This window comes from Mustela putorius, unplaced genomic scaffold, assembly GCF_011764305.1.
Source record: "Mustela putorius furo isolate JIRA1106 unplaced genomic scaffold, ASM1176430v1.1 tig00000430_pilon_pilon_pilon, whole genome shotgun sequence".
NCBI classification, from domain to species: domain Eukaryota; kingdom Metazoa; phylum Chordata; class Mammalia; order Carnivora; family Mustelidae; genus Mustela; species Mustela putorius.
Window position 1 is genome coordinate 7,468,814 of NW_025421377.1, and position 16,613 is coordinate 7,485,426.

General features: G+C 41.1%; 1 protein-coding gene across 1 annotated transcript in view; it reads right to left on the reverse strand.

Moving 5' to 3' along the window:
* KDR (kinase insert domain receptor) overlaps window positions 1-16,613 on the reverse strand; it is a 43,911-nt gene that overhangs the window by 16,128 nt on the left and 11,170 nt on the right. The window contains exons 7-20 of the mRNA XM_004775511.3: window positions 16,002-16,179; window positions 14,464-14,578; window positions 14,212-14,375; window positions 12,179-12,332; window positions 11,135-11,258; window positions 10,504-10,612; window positions 9,308-9,649; window positions 7,040-7,186; window positions 6,557-6,688; window positions 3,841-3,947; window positions 3,283-3,418; window positions 2,820-2,924; window positions 1,381-1,494; window positions 718-806 (exon numbers count right to left, since the gene is read on the reverse strand). Coding sequence (XP_004775568.1) covers window positions 718-806; window positions 1,381-1,494; window positions 2,820-2,924; window positions 3,283-3,418; window positions 3,841-3,947; window positions 6,557-6,688; window positions 7,040-7,186; window positions 9,308-9,649; window positions 10,504-10,612; window positions 11,135-11,258; window positions 12,179-12,332; window positions 14,212-14,375; window positions 14,464-14,578; window positions 16,002-16,179 — 2,016 coding nt within the window. The remainder of the gene's footprint in view (window positions 1-717; window positions 807-1,380; window positions 1,495-2,819; window positions 2,925-3,282; window positions 3,419-3,840; window positions 3,948-6,556; window positions 6,689-7,039; window positions 7,187-9,307; window positions 9,650-10,503; window positions 10,613-11,134; window positions 11,259-12,178; window positions 12,333-14,211; window positions 14,376-14,463; window positions 14,579-16,001; window positions 16,180-16,613) is intronic.

Consider the following 16,613-nt stretch of genomic DNA (forward strand, 5'->3'; position numbering starts at 1 on the left):
GGGGACCAAATACTGCTAGGAGAGAGAGAAAATAATCCAGAGAGACCAATAATCTGGTCTCTGGATTATCTGATGCTTTCCTCATGTGCACTTGACCTTTGGAGTCCCTCACTAGGCTCTCCTTCTTCTCATGGCTCTGCCCTGAAATGGGCAGTTGATAGTCAGCTAGCTACAGCATCGTTAGGGAAGGAGTGAAATACGGTTGTCCCAGAAAACTGAAGAGTTCTGCTCTGGGATGGTGCTTTTTAAGTTAATTATGAAAAGGAGGCTAAAAGCATTTTAGGAAGTGAGCCGATATATTCATCAATAGTTTATATTTTTCTGAATTGATCTGTTTGTGTCCATGTAATGGCTTGCTTTCTTCCTTACTCTTTACCATGCCTAATTCCCCAGAGGACTGAAAGTTGTTCATCACATAAATTTTCTTATGAGCTAATAAAAAAAAAGAAATGCAAAAAAAAAAAAAAAACTTTCCAATTTCCTTTCCTTAATTGTGCCTACCCTCTCCCCTCCTTAGGCACCATCTCTAATGGGTCAGTAGATGAGAGTCACAAAAACAAAAAACCAACCATGAGAAGATATGTGCCCCAGCAGGTAAAGAGGAAATTAAAACAAAGAAGACTCCTCACAAGTTCTTCACAGCATTTTAACAGAGAAAGATTAACCTGTATTTTCCTCCATTTTACAATGTGGTCAGAGCTGAGTTCAATGACATACCTTGTAGGGGACAAATTCATTTCTTTTGTTCCTTAAGTAAGTTGACAGGTTTCCAAACTTGCAAAATTCCACTATCACCATGAGTGGCCCTGCAGACAGCACAGCATGTCAAGACAGGAAAATGTTTCCATTCGTGTATCTCATCAAGTGTTTAACACATGGATGAACCAGAAAAATCATAGAAGGACACTACAAACGGTCACCAGGACAAGATCATCAAAATCAGCTGGTCACAATGCCCTTATAATGTATCTTTTCTTTTACCAACTGGCAATTCCGCAGCAAGAAGAACCAAAATTTCAGAAGAAAATCCAACCATTTGCTTTTCAACACAATCACTTAAGATGATTTCATTTTAGAGGGAACTACTCTTAAGGTCTTTGCTTTCAAGTTTTTTGAGAAGCTTACTTTTCTCATCTGAACCTCTTATACAAGGAGCAAACTGTGGTATAACAAGAGGGCATTTTTTAATTCACAGGAAGTTCTAGAATAATTTATAATGACCATTAAACCTCCATGAAATATATTTATATCTAGGAATCTGGCAAAGTATCCTAAGCTAAGGAAATCAAGGCCATGGGAGCTGAGTGGTTTCCTTGAAACACCCGCAGAAAATCATATGCCAAAATCATTAGGCAACCAGAACCATGCACAGATACTCACCTCCTGGCTTGGTACAGGCTCCTAGAAGATTGACCACATTGAGATGATGGCCAATATGAATGAGGATCTTGAGTTCAGACATGAGCGCTCGGTGTTCGCTGTGTGTTGCTCCTTCTACAAATATATGGCAGAGTGAAATCATAAATGTGGGCATTAGCTTAGGAGGATCAGTGCCCCACTGCATGCATGTGTGCAACTTACCCTCTAGGGATAATAAACTGTAACCAAATTTACAGACTAGGTACATTGAAAGTCAAGTATAAATTCTATTTCCATGTCTAAATCCAATCCTTACTTTAAGTGCACCCAGAATGTTTGATATTTAAAGGAATCCATTGTGAAGTCTTTTGCAAAGTGGGGAATACATCTGCAAAGGGAATCATGCCCAGATTTTCCTCTCTTACAAAATTGGATTTTCATATATCAGGTTGACTATGCTTCTTAGGGCCTGATTATTTCAGTCCTTCCTGGTAAGGAAGCAACACCATGTATTAAATACCCTTATGTGTTAGGGGCTATGCTGAAGTTCCCGCCAATCAGTGCCAAGAAGGAAACTTAACAGGGGCCAGCTGGCAAGGCCAGTTGGCACAAGAGCCTGATGAGGCTAGAACTGCAAGTGTGATTCTGCACAGACCGGTACAGTTCCCTCTAATTCACACACATGGTCCACACCTCAGACCCTGATGAGCCACCTCAAAACTACACACTCCCTTAGCCACAAGGAAGAATAGGAAAAAGGAGAGAGATGGCTTTGAAATGCACACGACCTACTGGCCAAGGGTCTGTGGCACTGGCCTCATCATGGAAGCACATCACAACTGGAGCCAACAGCTATAGATGCATCACCTCCCCAAATTAAAATGACAAGACCAGAATTCCATTACATTAGGGCAAACCATTGTTCATAAAGCTTTTAAGCTCTTAACATGTCACCTGTGATCCTTTTTTTCCCTAGTGCAACCATTATCTTTATAGGAGAAAATCTTTCACATATTCCAATTCTAGGAAACATGCTGTTTTTGTGCTCTACTATTTTTACTTATTATATTCCATGTCTCTACATGGTCTATAATTATCTCACTAATGCATCATAATAAATTAAGAAACAATCTTTACATAACCAAGGTATTATTTTCTTATAGTCAGGACACTAAGTTCAGTTGTATAAGCTATGCCCTGCACAAGGGCTCTCAGGCAAGTTGGGAAAGTGGGTGAAGCTGCAGCCCATCCTCAACTTTGCCTGCCAGGCCATGCACCTTGCCAGGGGGCTATAAAAGAGGAACTTTTCCTCAATCTGTACACAGGTATCACCTAAGCCAGCTGCACACTTGGCTAGTGGGCTCACCTAACCACAAAGGTGCTGATGCAAGGCTTTCATCATGTTTCCAGACCAGACGAAACAGAGAGAGGGATATATCACCATTTAATTTTGCCTTTACCTTTTAACATTTTGACGGCCACTGTCTTGCAAGTTGCTGTCTTGTCGATTCCAAAGGCATCTGCTTCAATCACTTGGCCAAAGGCACCACGGCCAAGAGGTTTACCTACAGTCAGTAATGACAGGAAACAAAACAGACTTGGACAAAAGTGGCATGCAGAGATTCCGACTAGATTGAGTCATCACACATCCCAGCTTAACTTGGAAGAATTTAGCTCAACTCCCTTATAGTGGCTTCATTATTTAATACCTCCCCCTTTGCTCTCCAAATGTCCTGCTTTGGATAATTGTACAGGGACCCTACTTCTAAGTGACTAAAAAGATGATTACTCAAATTCAAAAGACAGAATAAATATTCTGAACCTGGATCCAACATGTGAAGAGACTAGATTTGTCAACATCCTAAAGGAGGAAGAAAAGTCCTAGTAAATCCAACATCAAATTAATACCACTTGAAAACACACCTAGTTTCAGCCGGTCTCTGGGGAACTCCCACTTGCTGGCATCATAAGGCAGGCGTTCACAGTGCTCATCCAAGGGGAGTTCATCTGGATCCATGACGATGGACAAGTAGCCTGTCTTCAGTTCCCCTCCATTGGCCTGGAAAGCATTATTCCTTCCAGTCACACTCTGTTGTCTGGCTGTTGTTTTTTTGTGCTTATTATTGTTGTTTATAGAAGCCCCATTCCTGATGTCTCATTTTAAAAAACTCATGAAGTTTGAGAGTAAGTCCTATTATAATCCTGTATAGAGTGTCCCCTCAACCCCAAATGAGCTCAGAATGAAGTAGTTAAATCTTAATTACACTAGACAGTCCAAGCCCTTGTCTCCTCTAGTGGCTTCTATCAATTAAAGTCCAGTGGTCCAGCCAAAAGAAAGTGGGAAAGAATGTTATTGTATTGAAATAAAATTGTGCCCATTGAGCCAATAACAATGGGAAGAAACAACTCAAAGAGCCCCAGTCAGCTTTCATTAATCATGAAAACCAACGTACATGGGATGGAAGGAAATGATTTTGTTACCCGCTTAACGGTCCGTAGAACGATGACAAGTAATAACCAGAAGAACATGGCAATCACTGCTGTGCCTACTAGAATAATGACTTCCAAGTTCGTCTTCTCCTGGGCACCTGGAAAGATGAAATTGAATGAGTATCAACAGTTGAAAACTCATACCTTTTGATATAAGATGACAAAGTTCTACACTAAAGTAAGATCTCAAGTTTACCAACTTGGAAAAAAATCCTAGACAATAATAATCACAAGCCTCTAAGTTGGAGGGAGTCTGTAACATTCTTAATGGATAATTAAAGTTTGCAAAGCACTGCCCATGAAAACTTCCAATGATAAAATTCCAAAGTTTAGGATAGAAATTATTTAACAAATAACATGGAGGACATGGGGAGATGGAGAGGAGAAGGGAGCTGAGGGAAATTGGAAGGGGAGGTGAACCATGAGAGACTATGGACTCTGAAGAACAACCTGAGGGTTTTAAAGGGGCAGGGGGTGGGAGGTTGGGGGAACCAGGTGGTGGGTATTGGGGAGGGCACGTATTGCATGGAGCACTGAGTGTGGTGCAAAAACAATGAATACTGTTATGCTGAAAAGAAATGTAAAAAATAATAAAAATAGAAATTAGGGACATCAAGGATTGAAATGTTTGATGTCTTACAAGAAAAATATACGAAGTGTTTGGAGGAAGAGGAGACTTTAATGGAAAGAAAACAGATCACATTCTACAGGGAAGAAAAGAAGTATGTTTTAATTCACAGTCAGTTCTAAAATAATTTATAGTGACCTCTTTCTGGGGAAAATGAAACTCTGGTTCTACACAGATAGTCTGTTTTCATTTGTATAGAGTTTGAGAAAGGATAATATGAGAAGACAAGCGGCCAGTGAGTGATTGGTTGCCATGCAACCCCTAGGTGCTCATCACTTTAAATACACCATCCCACTTAATCTTCTCAACAACACTCAGCTTTCAGATGGAGAAACCAGCTCAGAGAGGTTAAGCTCCTTCATTAAGGGCACACAGCAAGCTGGGGGAATGGTCAAGAGTTAAACAAAGTCTGTCCAACACCAGTTAGCCATCACACTACCCTGCGCTTGTGTGGCAGGAGCCTGAGTTAGGAAAAGAGAGAAAGCCGAGAAGAGAGCATCCCTCACAGCCTGGCGAGAAAATGAGTTTAAACCACCCATGAAAGGTAAGGCAGAGGTCGGCCAGGAAAGCTGTACATGCTCAGGGCTCCAGAGGACAGCTCTGAGTGGAAGAAATTAAATGCCAGCGGAGGCTTTCAACTAGGAGTGATTAGCAAAGAGGTGATAAGGAAGCAATTATCACCTAGGGCCCCCCATTGGATGAGTGCAGTGTGAATCAAATAAGCTGTTCAAGTGGCCCAAGGCAGCCTCAAAAAGGCAGAAGGACAAGGAATGAACTAGTTAGCCAAGTAAGAGCTAACAGTGAGAACCAAGGACCAAGCATGGCTTGGAATTCGATACTGTTTCCCCGGTGGTCCTACTGAAATAATTTTCTTTTTATACACAGAGGTCTAAAAGTCCATTATACATATAAAAATTTCAAAGATTCAACTGTCTATATACGTTAGTGTGTTAATATTTCCATGTTAACATTTGGAAGGCAGCTATGCGCACCACTATACCACCAACGCCCATGTTAACATTTGGGAACTTAACAGAAGAATTAAACATGGATCTCTCTCCTTCTTAGTATTCCGTTTTGGGTACGAAGTAAATATAAGCTCTGCGGGTAGCCCACTGCAAACAGCCAGCAGAGGTGAGGCAGACAGAGCATGAGAGAGAGCTAGAAGTCCCCACTAGGATCTGCCCTCAACATGAAGCCCCTTGGGAAGTGACAAAAGCACCATGACACTTGAAATTGTTATTTATTTCACGCACTTGAAATCTTTTTTCCAAGTGCAGTTCATGAAATGGTAATAAGCCTACAAATTGGAAAACAAGTCATCAAGATGTAACAGATTTGACAGATGAAGGGAACTAAAATCTAGACTTTGAGAGACAAGTTAGGATGAGTTCATAAAAATTCATCAGTTGTTCCTTCTGTTACCGTGCTTCTTTCTTCCCCTTGCATACCATTCCTTTCACCCACATAATAGAGTTTCATTGCTCCCCTGATAGATTATTTTTTAAAATAGGAATACATTTCTGAAGAGAAAATATCCTGTCACAAATTACCTTCCCATCTGGGGAAATGCCAGATTTCACCTCCCTCCTCCATACAGGAGTTTCCTTTCACATTTAGACACACTAAAATTCCACGTCACAGAAGCAAGGGTCTATTGTTCACAAATAAATTTTAATTGTCTGTAGTCCAAGGAAAACTGTGAACCCTTGTGATTATCTGGATGACATTGATTTTGATGGTTGAGCAGTAATTCCAATGTTTTTCCAAGTAAATACAGGGGTATCGCTTCCGCCACAAGTTAACCGAGCCATTCAATGAAGAAAAAATAAAGGCAAGGTGGGTATTCCACCTGTCGGGCTAAGAATTTTTCCCAAGCGAGAACTGCAAGGATAAGAAATGTGATCCAAGCAGAATTAAAATAGCATTGATTATGGTTTCTGGTTAAAATAATATGTACTTAGAGTAGAACATATACAAACTACAAAGATTATTAACAAATCACCCAACGTGTGTGAGTTTATATACGATACAAGCTAAGTTCTTAAAACCATGACGTGTCCATGCAACTCCACTGACCTTCTACTATGAAAAACGCCTCCACTTTTGCACACCCAAGAACACTGCATGCCTGGCAGGTATAGAGGCCTTCGTCCTCCTTCCTCACCCTGCGGATGGTTAGGTTCCGGTTCCCATCCTTCAGTACAATACCTGAGAGATAAGAAAAGTAATTGTTTCTATTTGTGATGTGATCTGGTGGAGTTTTTCAGGAAAAAAAAAAAAATCTAAAAATATAAATGGTGTCCTTTCCTTGGACTAGTGTCTGATTCCAAAGCGTGGTACAGGAGACACTGCTGACTCATCGCCCCCGGCTTCCCTGAGAATTCAACAAGGCTCTAAATACTTTAATTCGGAGTCTAGAAAATGAGCCAGACCATGGACCCTAATTTGCTTTTTTTTTTTTTTTTAACTATCGAAAACAAATCTAGACATAATGTGGGGTTTGGGGCATGTCTCCAGGAAAATTCTGCAACCAGTGAGAGAGAGACATATTTTATTCACCTGAGTCTTCTACAAGTGTCTCATTATCTTTAAACCAGGTAACTTGTGGAGGGGGATTCCCAGATGTGGTGCATGAAACTTCAATGGTTTCACCAATGCTTGTAGTCTGATTCTCCAGGTTTCCAGTGATCATGGGTGCCACACGCTCTATGCACACACACAAAAAAATCACACGTTTAGTTCTAACTTTTGAAATGGTTTTAGCATCAGTAAACTAATAAACAGTGTAAACTTCATAAACAGTAGGCTGTTGATTTACTAAACTGCAAATACACAGAAGTTGATGATAGTACCGTTGGTCACTGAGTAAAGTTAAATGGAACAAGTCAGGATGGTTGAGATAAATCACTACATCTCTTTGAACAGTCCTATTAGTGATTCTAACTGGTTGTCATATCACAAAATAAAGGTTGTCACTTTTATGTTTTTTTCCTCTAATTAGACACAATTAGATTAATTAGCTTCCCCAAAGAGAAACTTTCCCTCCCATGAAAGTTCTAGCCAGTGACACCCATGAATTCCACCATGTTTCTCTTGGAAAGTGTGAAACTTCAGTGTAATTCAACAAAGAATGCCCTATATTTATTTGGCACTTTTTACAAAACTCACTTATACTATTTCTGTTGCTCCCTATCAATCTCAGAATGGACAATAATATTAATCTTATTTCACAGATGAAAAAAAAAAAAACTGCAGTTCAGGAGGTAAGCAACTTGTCCAAGTCCCTGTAACTAAGTAAGTGTCTGAACTAATAACAGAATCTGGCAAACCTAAAGGACTAGTCCAGTGCCATTTCCACTAAAACACAAATGAGCAAGACAACCATCCCTAAAGAAAGTCAAAGGTTTCAAGAAAATTAAGCCCATGGGTATTTCTTGCAATGTACAGCAAAACTTGAGATTTGCCCTTCCATTAAGGGTTTATAGAAATATCGTGTCCAAAGTAATCAAAAGGAATCTTGCTGAAAGGATCCACTTTAACATTTAACAAAATGAGATTACCTCACTGGTGAACTACATTGGGGTTTAAGCAAATGTCCTGGGCTCTAGTCTATTCTAAGAATAGTTCTAGGAAAAGAACTTGGGAGTCGCTAGAGAAGCAAACCAGTTCCATGTGAGCACAAATTTTCCAGGCATGTCCTTCACGTCTCTTTCTGAATTCTTCTATTACTTTGAAACCAGACTGGTCACCAAGGTGAACAGAAAACACATGGTCCTATATATGATATGATAAGAAGGGCTCTGGGAATGACTTCACCCAAAAATTTTCCTTCTTTTAACATCTAAGTCTTAACACTAGCAAACACTATCCTAGAGTCTGTCTGAAGATGACTCTTAAAATATGCCAAGCCCTCTGAGGAAGATAGTATTCTTCTAAAGCCTTGGTATAGATTCATTCACCTGGGCAGTTTGTTTCCCTTCTTAAGAGTAAAATCAGACAACACCTGTCTCCCAGAAATTGGGAAGGCACACGACAGAGAGGAGGAAATGGAGAGAGTGGACACAAAGAGATCTTCCTAAATTTGTCTGATTTCCCCAGAGACAGAGGCATGACTGCACAGCTTTTGTGTAAGACCCAAGTTAGATGAGGTGTGGAGAGTGGCTCCCTGGGGGAATTTACAAAGCTACCTGCTCATTAAAATGATCATCCCATAGATCTCTATGCTGGACTACACAGGATGACCCAGAGGGACAGGTGGTCCCATCGGCTCTCACATGTCCTAAACAACCCCCTAATCATACTCTTCATGTGGCAGACACCTTACTGAGCACCTCGTATGTGCCACTATGTTCTGTGATGTGAGCTACAGCAAGGAGTAAGACAGAAAACAATTCCTGTCCTCATGGACACAGAGACCTCAGTGTGCCATGACTGTCCAGTGGTTGCCTACATTCTCATCTCGTCTACCTACTCACCACTGTGAACTTCTGAAAACTTCTTAGCTCACAGTAGGCATTCCATCAGTATGTGTCGACTGAAATATACTAATGTACAGAGTGAAGCAGGAATTTTCCCAGTTTAAGCTAATCCCTTATAGACATTAGTGAAATCCTATCGTCAGAGCTGGAAAGAAACATGTTATTTTCTCTCTTTAATACATCACTTCACCACTATTCGCCCCCTTCTGCCTCAAGAACCCTCAGTGAATAGGTAAGTGTGCACCACTCTACTTCATAAGCTCCTATAGGACAGTAATCTTATAGTCCCTAAAAGCACGACATTGAAGGCATTCCAACTGTCTTTGATGACCCCAAATTGCCTCCCTACCTAATACCGTGAGCTGTCGGACCACGCAATGTCTTTTCTTGGTCTTCCTGTCCTGGGCAAAGCACACATAGTCTCCTTGGTCCTGCAAGGATGCATTCTGGAGCTCCATGATCAAAATGTCACTTGTGCCATTAGTGAACTTATAGGCATTCATTTTCCAAAGAGCATCCAAGTTCTTGCAAACAGGTGTGGGCAACTCTCCCGCATGGCTTGGCAGAGCCTGTGAGCTAATCTTGTACCACGTGAGGTCCTCAAACATAGTTCTGTCTGCAGAGCACTGCAAAGACACTCTCTCCTGCTCAGTTGGCTGGGCATGAGGTTGCAAAGTGACTTTAGGGCCCCCTGAAATATAAAACCCATGGTTAGAAAATGATGATTTAATTTGGGCAGCACACGATTCTCTCCTTATTGTCTTCAGACTGCTATAAAGCATCAATTAAAGTGAAGCTCTAGCAATCCCAGGCAATGTAATACAAGAAAACAATCAAACTAGACAGTTCCGGCCCTAAAATGTATTATTTTACCAAAATGCAGTCCACAGATACACATCAAATCTCCACTTTGAGCTCTAAATGCAGTTTTTTGAGATTGAAAAAAAAAAAAAAGCACCCCAAAACATATTCAAAGCAGATAATTATAACATGGAACTTTAAAAATTAGTTCCTCATTGACAATTCACACTCAGTGACATTAGAGCTGTATTTATGAAAACAAATTAGCTCGGACTGAATTCTTTCACCTAGTCCAGTCAGCTAAAGCTTATCCATAAAACTGAGATGAACAGGCAGAATCAGCAGCATTGGGAGGAAACTGTCTCTATGCCATTATAATTCCCTCCAGAAAACTCAATGCTGTCAACTGTTCAGCACCAAGCCCCCTGAAGGAACCCCAAGAAGCCAAGTGCGGTGTTACACTTGGATGGTGGAGACATGATTACGATGCAGGACTTGTGGCTAAAAACAATGTGAAACAATTCCCTTTCCTGAGGGAATGGGAGTGTCAGTTGCACTGACTTCACATGAGCCCAAGAGCTAGCAGTCTTCAATTACGAACAAAAGCACCCAGAATCAGTCCAAGTCCTCTCCTGAAACACCATGGCACTCAGGAATGGCAAGGATCACAGAGTATCAGAGAGCTTAGCGCCAGCTGGTGAGAGACCCCACACGCCCTCCCCCCACACACAGAGCGGTACTCACTGGTCACATGGAAGGAGATCACCCTCTCTCCTCTCCCAACTTTGTTGATGGCTTCACATTTGTACAAAGCTGACACATTTGCCGCTTGGATAACAAGGGTACTTACAGTCTATTTAAAAATAAAAAAAAGAAAACCCAGGCCATAAACCAGGGAGGCTGTGTTTATGCACATGAATTCAGACTAAAATTCAACCTGTGAGACCTGCGTACTCCATTCCTACTACTGCACTGACCTCTCTCAAATCCACACAATTATAATTACGCTCGTGTGGTTCATGCATTACCCAAAACAGACACTGGAAAACGAAAAGGAAATAAAGTGTTTTAACACTATGCATTTTCTCATTGCCGTATTTGTAAAATCAGAATCACCTTACACAGATGTACAGATTTAATGGCACATGTGTTTTACCATCCTCTGGTAAGATATTCTTAAGTCGATGGCACTTCTAAAAGTCAGTGGTGTTTTCAAAGTAACTTAATATGTTAGTATTTTATCGTACAATTAATGCGACTATCCATCTCCGATATCCCTCCCATAAGATTGACCTTGGGCTTCCATTCCGTCCTTCTATTCTTCCAGAAAAGAAAAAGAGAGAGAGACTTTCAAATTAAAGAACTTCAAACTCACTTTGTTTTTTCCCTCAATTATGGCAAATTGATTTTTGTTGACTTCGATTTTATTTCCCCCCTGGAAGTCATCCACATCTCTCCATCCTGTACAAGTCTGTGGGTTTGTCATTAAGGCAGCGTGGCTATAAGGAAGAAATAACAGCTCTTATTATGACTTAATTTTTCTTTAGTTCACATCCACAGCAAGGAAAGGAGTCCGAGGTTGGTTATTATGTTCTTAGAAATAACTTTCAGTGCACCCTACCGCATTACACAATTTGGCGCCAATTACAAATAGGCCTCTGCAAAGAAGAAAGAGGTTCTAGGTAGATTCTTCCAGGATACAGGAGGGAAACAGCTATTCTGGGAACAAACCTCCATTCATAAATTGAATCGACAAGACAATTCAAGTTAATTTAGTTCAAAGGAAGACAAGGAAACTAAGAAGTCATTGGGCTTCTTAAAGTAATCTCCCTGGGACCGCAGCCTTTGTGTAGGAAATGGTCAGCATCTGAGGAAGAAACTAGTAGTGGCCATCTCAAAAACAACAACAGGAAGTGAACTGCTCGGGGTGGTAGTGGGTGGCTTGTTGTTTTGTCTTCCTAAGGATGTCTGGACTTGTGTGAGAACCTGATAAGCTGGGCCTGAGAATCCAAAGGCTGCAGCCAGGTCTGAAGCTCCCTCATATCAACCAGCTCTTCCTCTGAGATGGACCTTCTCCCAGATAAGAAGGAGAGAGAGCGGTATTCACCAGTTGACTGGTGAATATAAGGAAAAACACCAAAGTTTAGCAATTGCAAAGTGAGCAAAGGGCCTGCGTTAGGAGACGTCTGCGCACCAGGGCTAAGTTAGGGAGAGAAAGCTAGCTGATCTCAAGGTGGGACACCCCAAGGAAAGACATGTCCTAAAACATAAGACATGGAAATAATAGAAGGATAGTGAAAGTATAACTTGGGGCATAACTTTCTTAGGAATGGCCTTCTCGGGGCGGAACGGCATCATACCACAGTGTAGCTGTTAAGAAATGCACAACAGCAGGAAAAAGAGGACGTGGGCTACTCACGAGGGCTTGTAGGCGCACTCCTCCAGCTGCCAATACCAGCGAATGTGATGTGGCGGGGGGACAGAGTAGACCGTGCACGTCAGCATCTGTGTGGTGCCATACTGGTAAGAATCCACCAGAGAGATCAGGGACTTCTCGCCGATCTGCGGTGGGACTGGACAAGGGGGAAGCCACATTTTAATGGTCAATCCACTTGGAGAAACAGAAAGTGGAAGTTTTCATGAACTGAAGCCTGTGTTTCTATAAGCATATGATTTTGCCCTCTTTTTCTTTTTCAAAGAACATCTAGACTGCGAATTGGGAGATATGACTTCTAGTGATAACCATCATCCTCCTAAGTGGAGGACTGTGTGCAAGTCTGTCCATCCTCTGCCTCAGTTTTTCTCTGTCTGCGTGACAAGGTTAACTCTCCTTGGGCTCCCAATCTCAAAAGATCAGAAAGAAAGAAACTCATTGGGACTAGCACAGCAAATACGTTCACTAAGTGCTAGCCATTGTTACAAGTGCTCTGCATAGATTAATTCACTTAATCACACAGGAGAAGAATGAAACAGAAACATTAACTGACTTGCCCAAGGGAACCTGCTTCTCTTCCTTCTCCCTCCTCTTCTTCCACTTCCTTCTCCCCCTCCCTCCACACACTCTCCCTCCCTTCCATTTCTTCCCTCCCCCCTCCCTCTTTCTCACTTTTATTCTCTCTTTCCTTTTTTTTTTCTTTTTCTGGTTCCAAAGTCATTAATGCAAAACTATTCCCCCATTGCTACCAACTTAAAGCCTCAAGTTATACTCTCAAATTTTGACTTTTTATATTTATCTCATATAGCAGGGTAAATGCTAGGGTGAATCATATGTTTAGTGACTTCATGAATTCTTGAGATGGGGTTATATACAATGTTCCTTTTTACATCTTTATTTTGTGTTCATCTTCTTCTCCCTACCCTACTCATTAGCTTTTCAGCTTCTCACCATTCCCCAATGTCTGACTCCTGAGTGGCTTCTGAGTGACATTTCTGGAACCTGTTCCCTTTAAAATTCTCCCTGAAGCTGATGTCCCAGAAAAGAAATGAAGCAAAGCTCCGCAGACATACAGAGTGGTGGCAGGATATATAGGGAAACACTTTAATTTACAAAATAAGATCCTGAAGTTTTCATATGCCAGGCCAATATGGAGAACAAAGAATTCTAACAGAAAAGCATTTCCCAAACTGTGCATGGGGCAAGAGATTAATGGATTTCCAGGGTGAAAAGGGGATGCTCTGGTCAAATATCTTTGTCAAACCCTTCATACTCTATGTGTCTTTCCCTGGAGAAAGTTATGTTATAAAGTTATAAGTTATAAAGGTCCTGATAAGTCCTGCTATAAAGACACCTGTTGTACATTGACTTAATATCTCCTACACTTACTTGACCATATACTATTTTATTCCCTACCCAGAACACTTTCAGTTTGGGAAAACATCGTTCAAATCACCCTAAATCAAAAACTTAGTATCTTCCCTTTATAGCCTCAGAGTCAGATAGATCTTAGACTCCTGTTTAAGAAAAAAAAAATAATAAGTTTCAACAAGCCAACAATGTCAACCTGCAAAAGCTTTCTGAGTTGGAACCTGTCTTTGCATCATACTAGCAGCTTCCCTCAAAATTCAAGAAGACTCTTGCACATTTGCATGCCAGGTGCAATTTCATAGGACAATCTCATGAGATAAGAGCAAAGGTAGTACAACAACTGTCCCTGTAGGCATTCTTACTTCACAGCATAGAGCCATCAAGTCTATCATCTATGTGAATATCGCACTTGACACCAAACAGTCCATTTACATGGCCTCTTAGGCAAACATATCCTGAGCGCACTGCCCTACACCCCATTTCAACTCCACTGCTCCAGGTCATTTTTTAAAAATAAGAGCCTATTCATGATGGGAATGGAATGCAGCAACAGGTGACAAAGGAAAAGTGGCCTGGCTGTTTAAGAAGATATAATCGTACTATTTATAATTAATTTTGAGCAGAAAAGGAAAACTGAATAAACTCACCATTCACAACCAGAGATACCATGTGGCTCTGTCTCTCCTTTGACATGGGGTTTGTGAGGATGACAGTGTAATTTCCTGTATCTTTTTCACTCACTTCCGTAATAACCAGTTCCTTCTCCCCTTTTATTGTGTGATTCGACTCAATGGGTTTTCCATTTTTATACCTTGGAGGAAAAAAGTTCCCAGAATTAGTTTAATTTAAGGGTTTGCTTTCAGGTGGAACAACGCTTTGCATTTATCTGCAATACTTACCATTTTATTTCAGGGGTAGGGTAAGCAAGGTACTTCACGGGGACTTTAACACGGTCTCCCACTGTGGCTTCCACCAAAGATTCCATGCTGCTATCAAAAGCAATAAAAGGTTTTTCTGGAAGAAAATAAAAATAGTTATTCTCATAAATGTCAACTTGTTATAAATGGTCATTTGGTTTAGTTTTTCATGTCGAGTGAAGAGTCAAAGATCTAGGGAGTCTGAGCTGCCACGGGGCAGGGATTTCCCCACACTTCCTTTCGTTGGTCACGGTCCAGCTTCTCCCACACAACTGGCCTCTGAATTTGCTTTCCTCTCTCTCCAGGTGCACATTGCAAGTCTACTCTACTGACTGCTCAAGTTTCCGTTCAAGAGTTTGCTCCTCTGGGAAGCCTTGGAAGCCTCCAAGTCCTCCAGGGACCTTAGGAAGCTCCTTCTCTACTCCCAGGGGACCTTATCCCTTTCCACCATACGTCCCAAGACTCAGTGCTCAGCCACTTCTCTTTAGCTACACCTTCCTCCAGGCTCAGCCATAAAGTGCCATCCACATTACTATTACACTTGTATTTCTTCCTCTGACTTCTCAGGGTTCAAGGTGTATATATTAAATATCTCTATTTGGATGCTTAGTGGGCATGTCCAAATAAACAGACCTAACACTGTTTCTCCAAATCTTACTTTCCTGTCAGTCTTCCCTCTCTCAGTAAATAAAACCACCATTCGCTCACTAGCCCACATTGATTCAAATCATCTTCTATTCTTTTTCTCTTACCCCACCCCCCACAGCCACTGAGTCAAAAGGCAGATCCAGCTGGCTCTATCTTCAAAAATATATCCAGAATCAGATCATTTCCCCAAGCCACTCACCATCTCTCACCTGGATGCCTGCAACTAGACCCCCACTGGTGTCCCTACTTCTGCCCTTACTTCCCTAAAGTATTTCTCAAAAAATACATAGGAATCCTACAAAAACATAAACCCAGAGCATGTCTCTGCTCAAACTCTTCCATGAGTTCCCATATTATAAAATCCAAAATCTTTACCAAGGCCTATAAGTTGAGTGCCATATGAATTATCACCTAAACTGAGATATTTATGTGCTATTATGTGACATTATTTTAAGTGGAAGAGAATAAATAAGAAATTAGTTATTTGTTCAAAGCCCCAAAGACAGTAATTAAATCCAGGCCTCCCCAATTACAAAGCCCATGAATAAACACAGACCTCTCAGCCTTGCCATAAAATGAAAATTTAAAAACTATCTTAGATCATAATACTTTGCTTATTATACTACTAATCATCAACAATAATCACAACAAGTAAAACTTAGTAAGTGCTTACTGTATCAGCTCACCTCATTATTAAAGTTGGGATTTGAACCCAAATTGTGCTTTTGGCCTCTAGGTCATATGGTGTCGCTAGCAGGAGCTCAAAAATGTCTTCTGAATGAACAAAGTAGGAATCACTAGCCAACCTAAATTTATTTAAAATATCTCACTTTTCAAGGCACTGCATAACTCCGAAGGAGATCTTAGCTTACCGTGGACCCTGACGGACGTGTTGCTTTTCACGGTCATCATCCCACTGGAAGCTTCACAGATATACTGCCCTTGATCACTCCGGGTTACACCATCTATAGTCAAGGTGCTCAAAAATTTCTTCATCTCACTCCCAGACTGGGTTTTTAGGTCTCGGATGACAACTTTTTTATGCCGATGCTGAAAAAGAGTTCACTGAACTTTCAAAGTCCAGCACAACATTACCTGGTAGCTTTTAGATACCCCCAAGATCAAGCCTTGGCCCTTGGAGAACACTATTCATGCCAAAAATAAGGGACCTCAGCACACTTCATAACATCTAGACAACCAATATATTTGGTTTCAGGAGAAATCAATGGGACCAACTGAATTAAGGTTTTTAAAGATGAGATGGATATGTACTGCACAAACACAAGCAAATACGACCACTGCTTAAGGAGAAGTGGGTTTTATGCCCTCTCTTGAAGACAAATTCCCTTAGAGGGAAAACAGAACAAAGACTTTGGACCACAGAGAAATAATGCAACTTGGAAAGATGTAACCTAGAGAAAATTCATCTTCACAGCCTGATAGTAGCAGAGTGGGACCAAGTTCTTGGCGTTGCATTAGTTTTC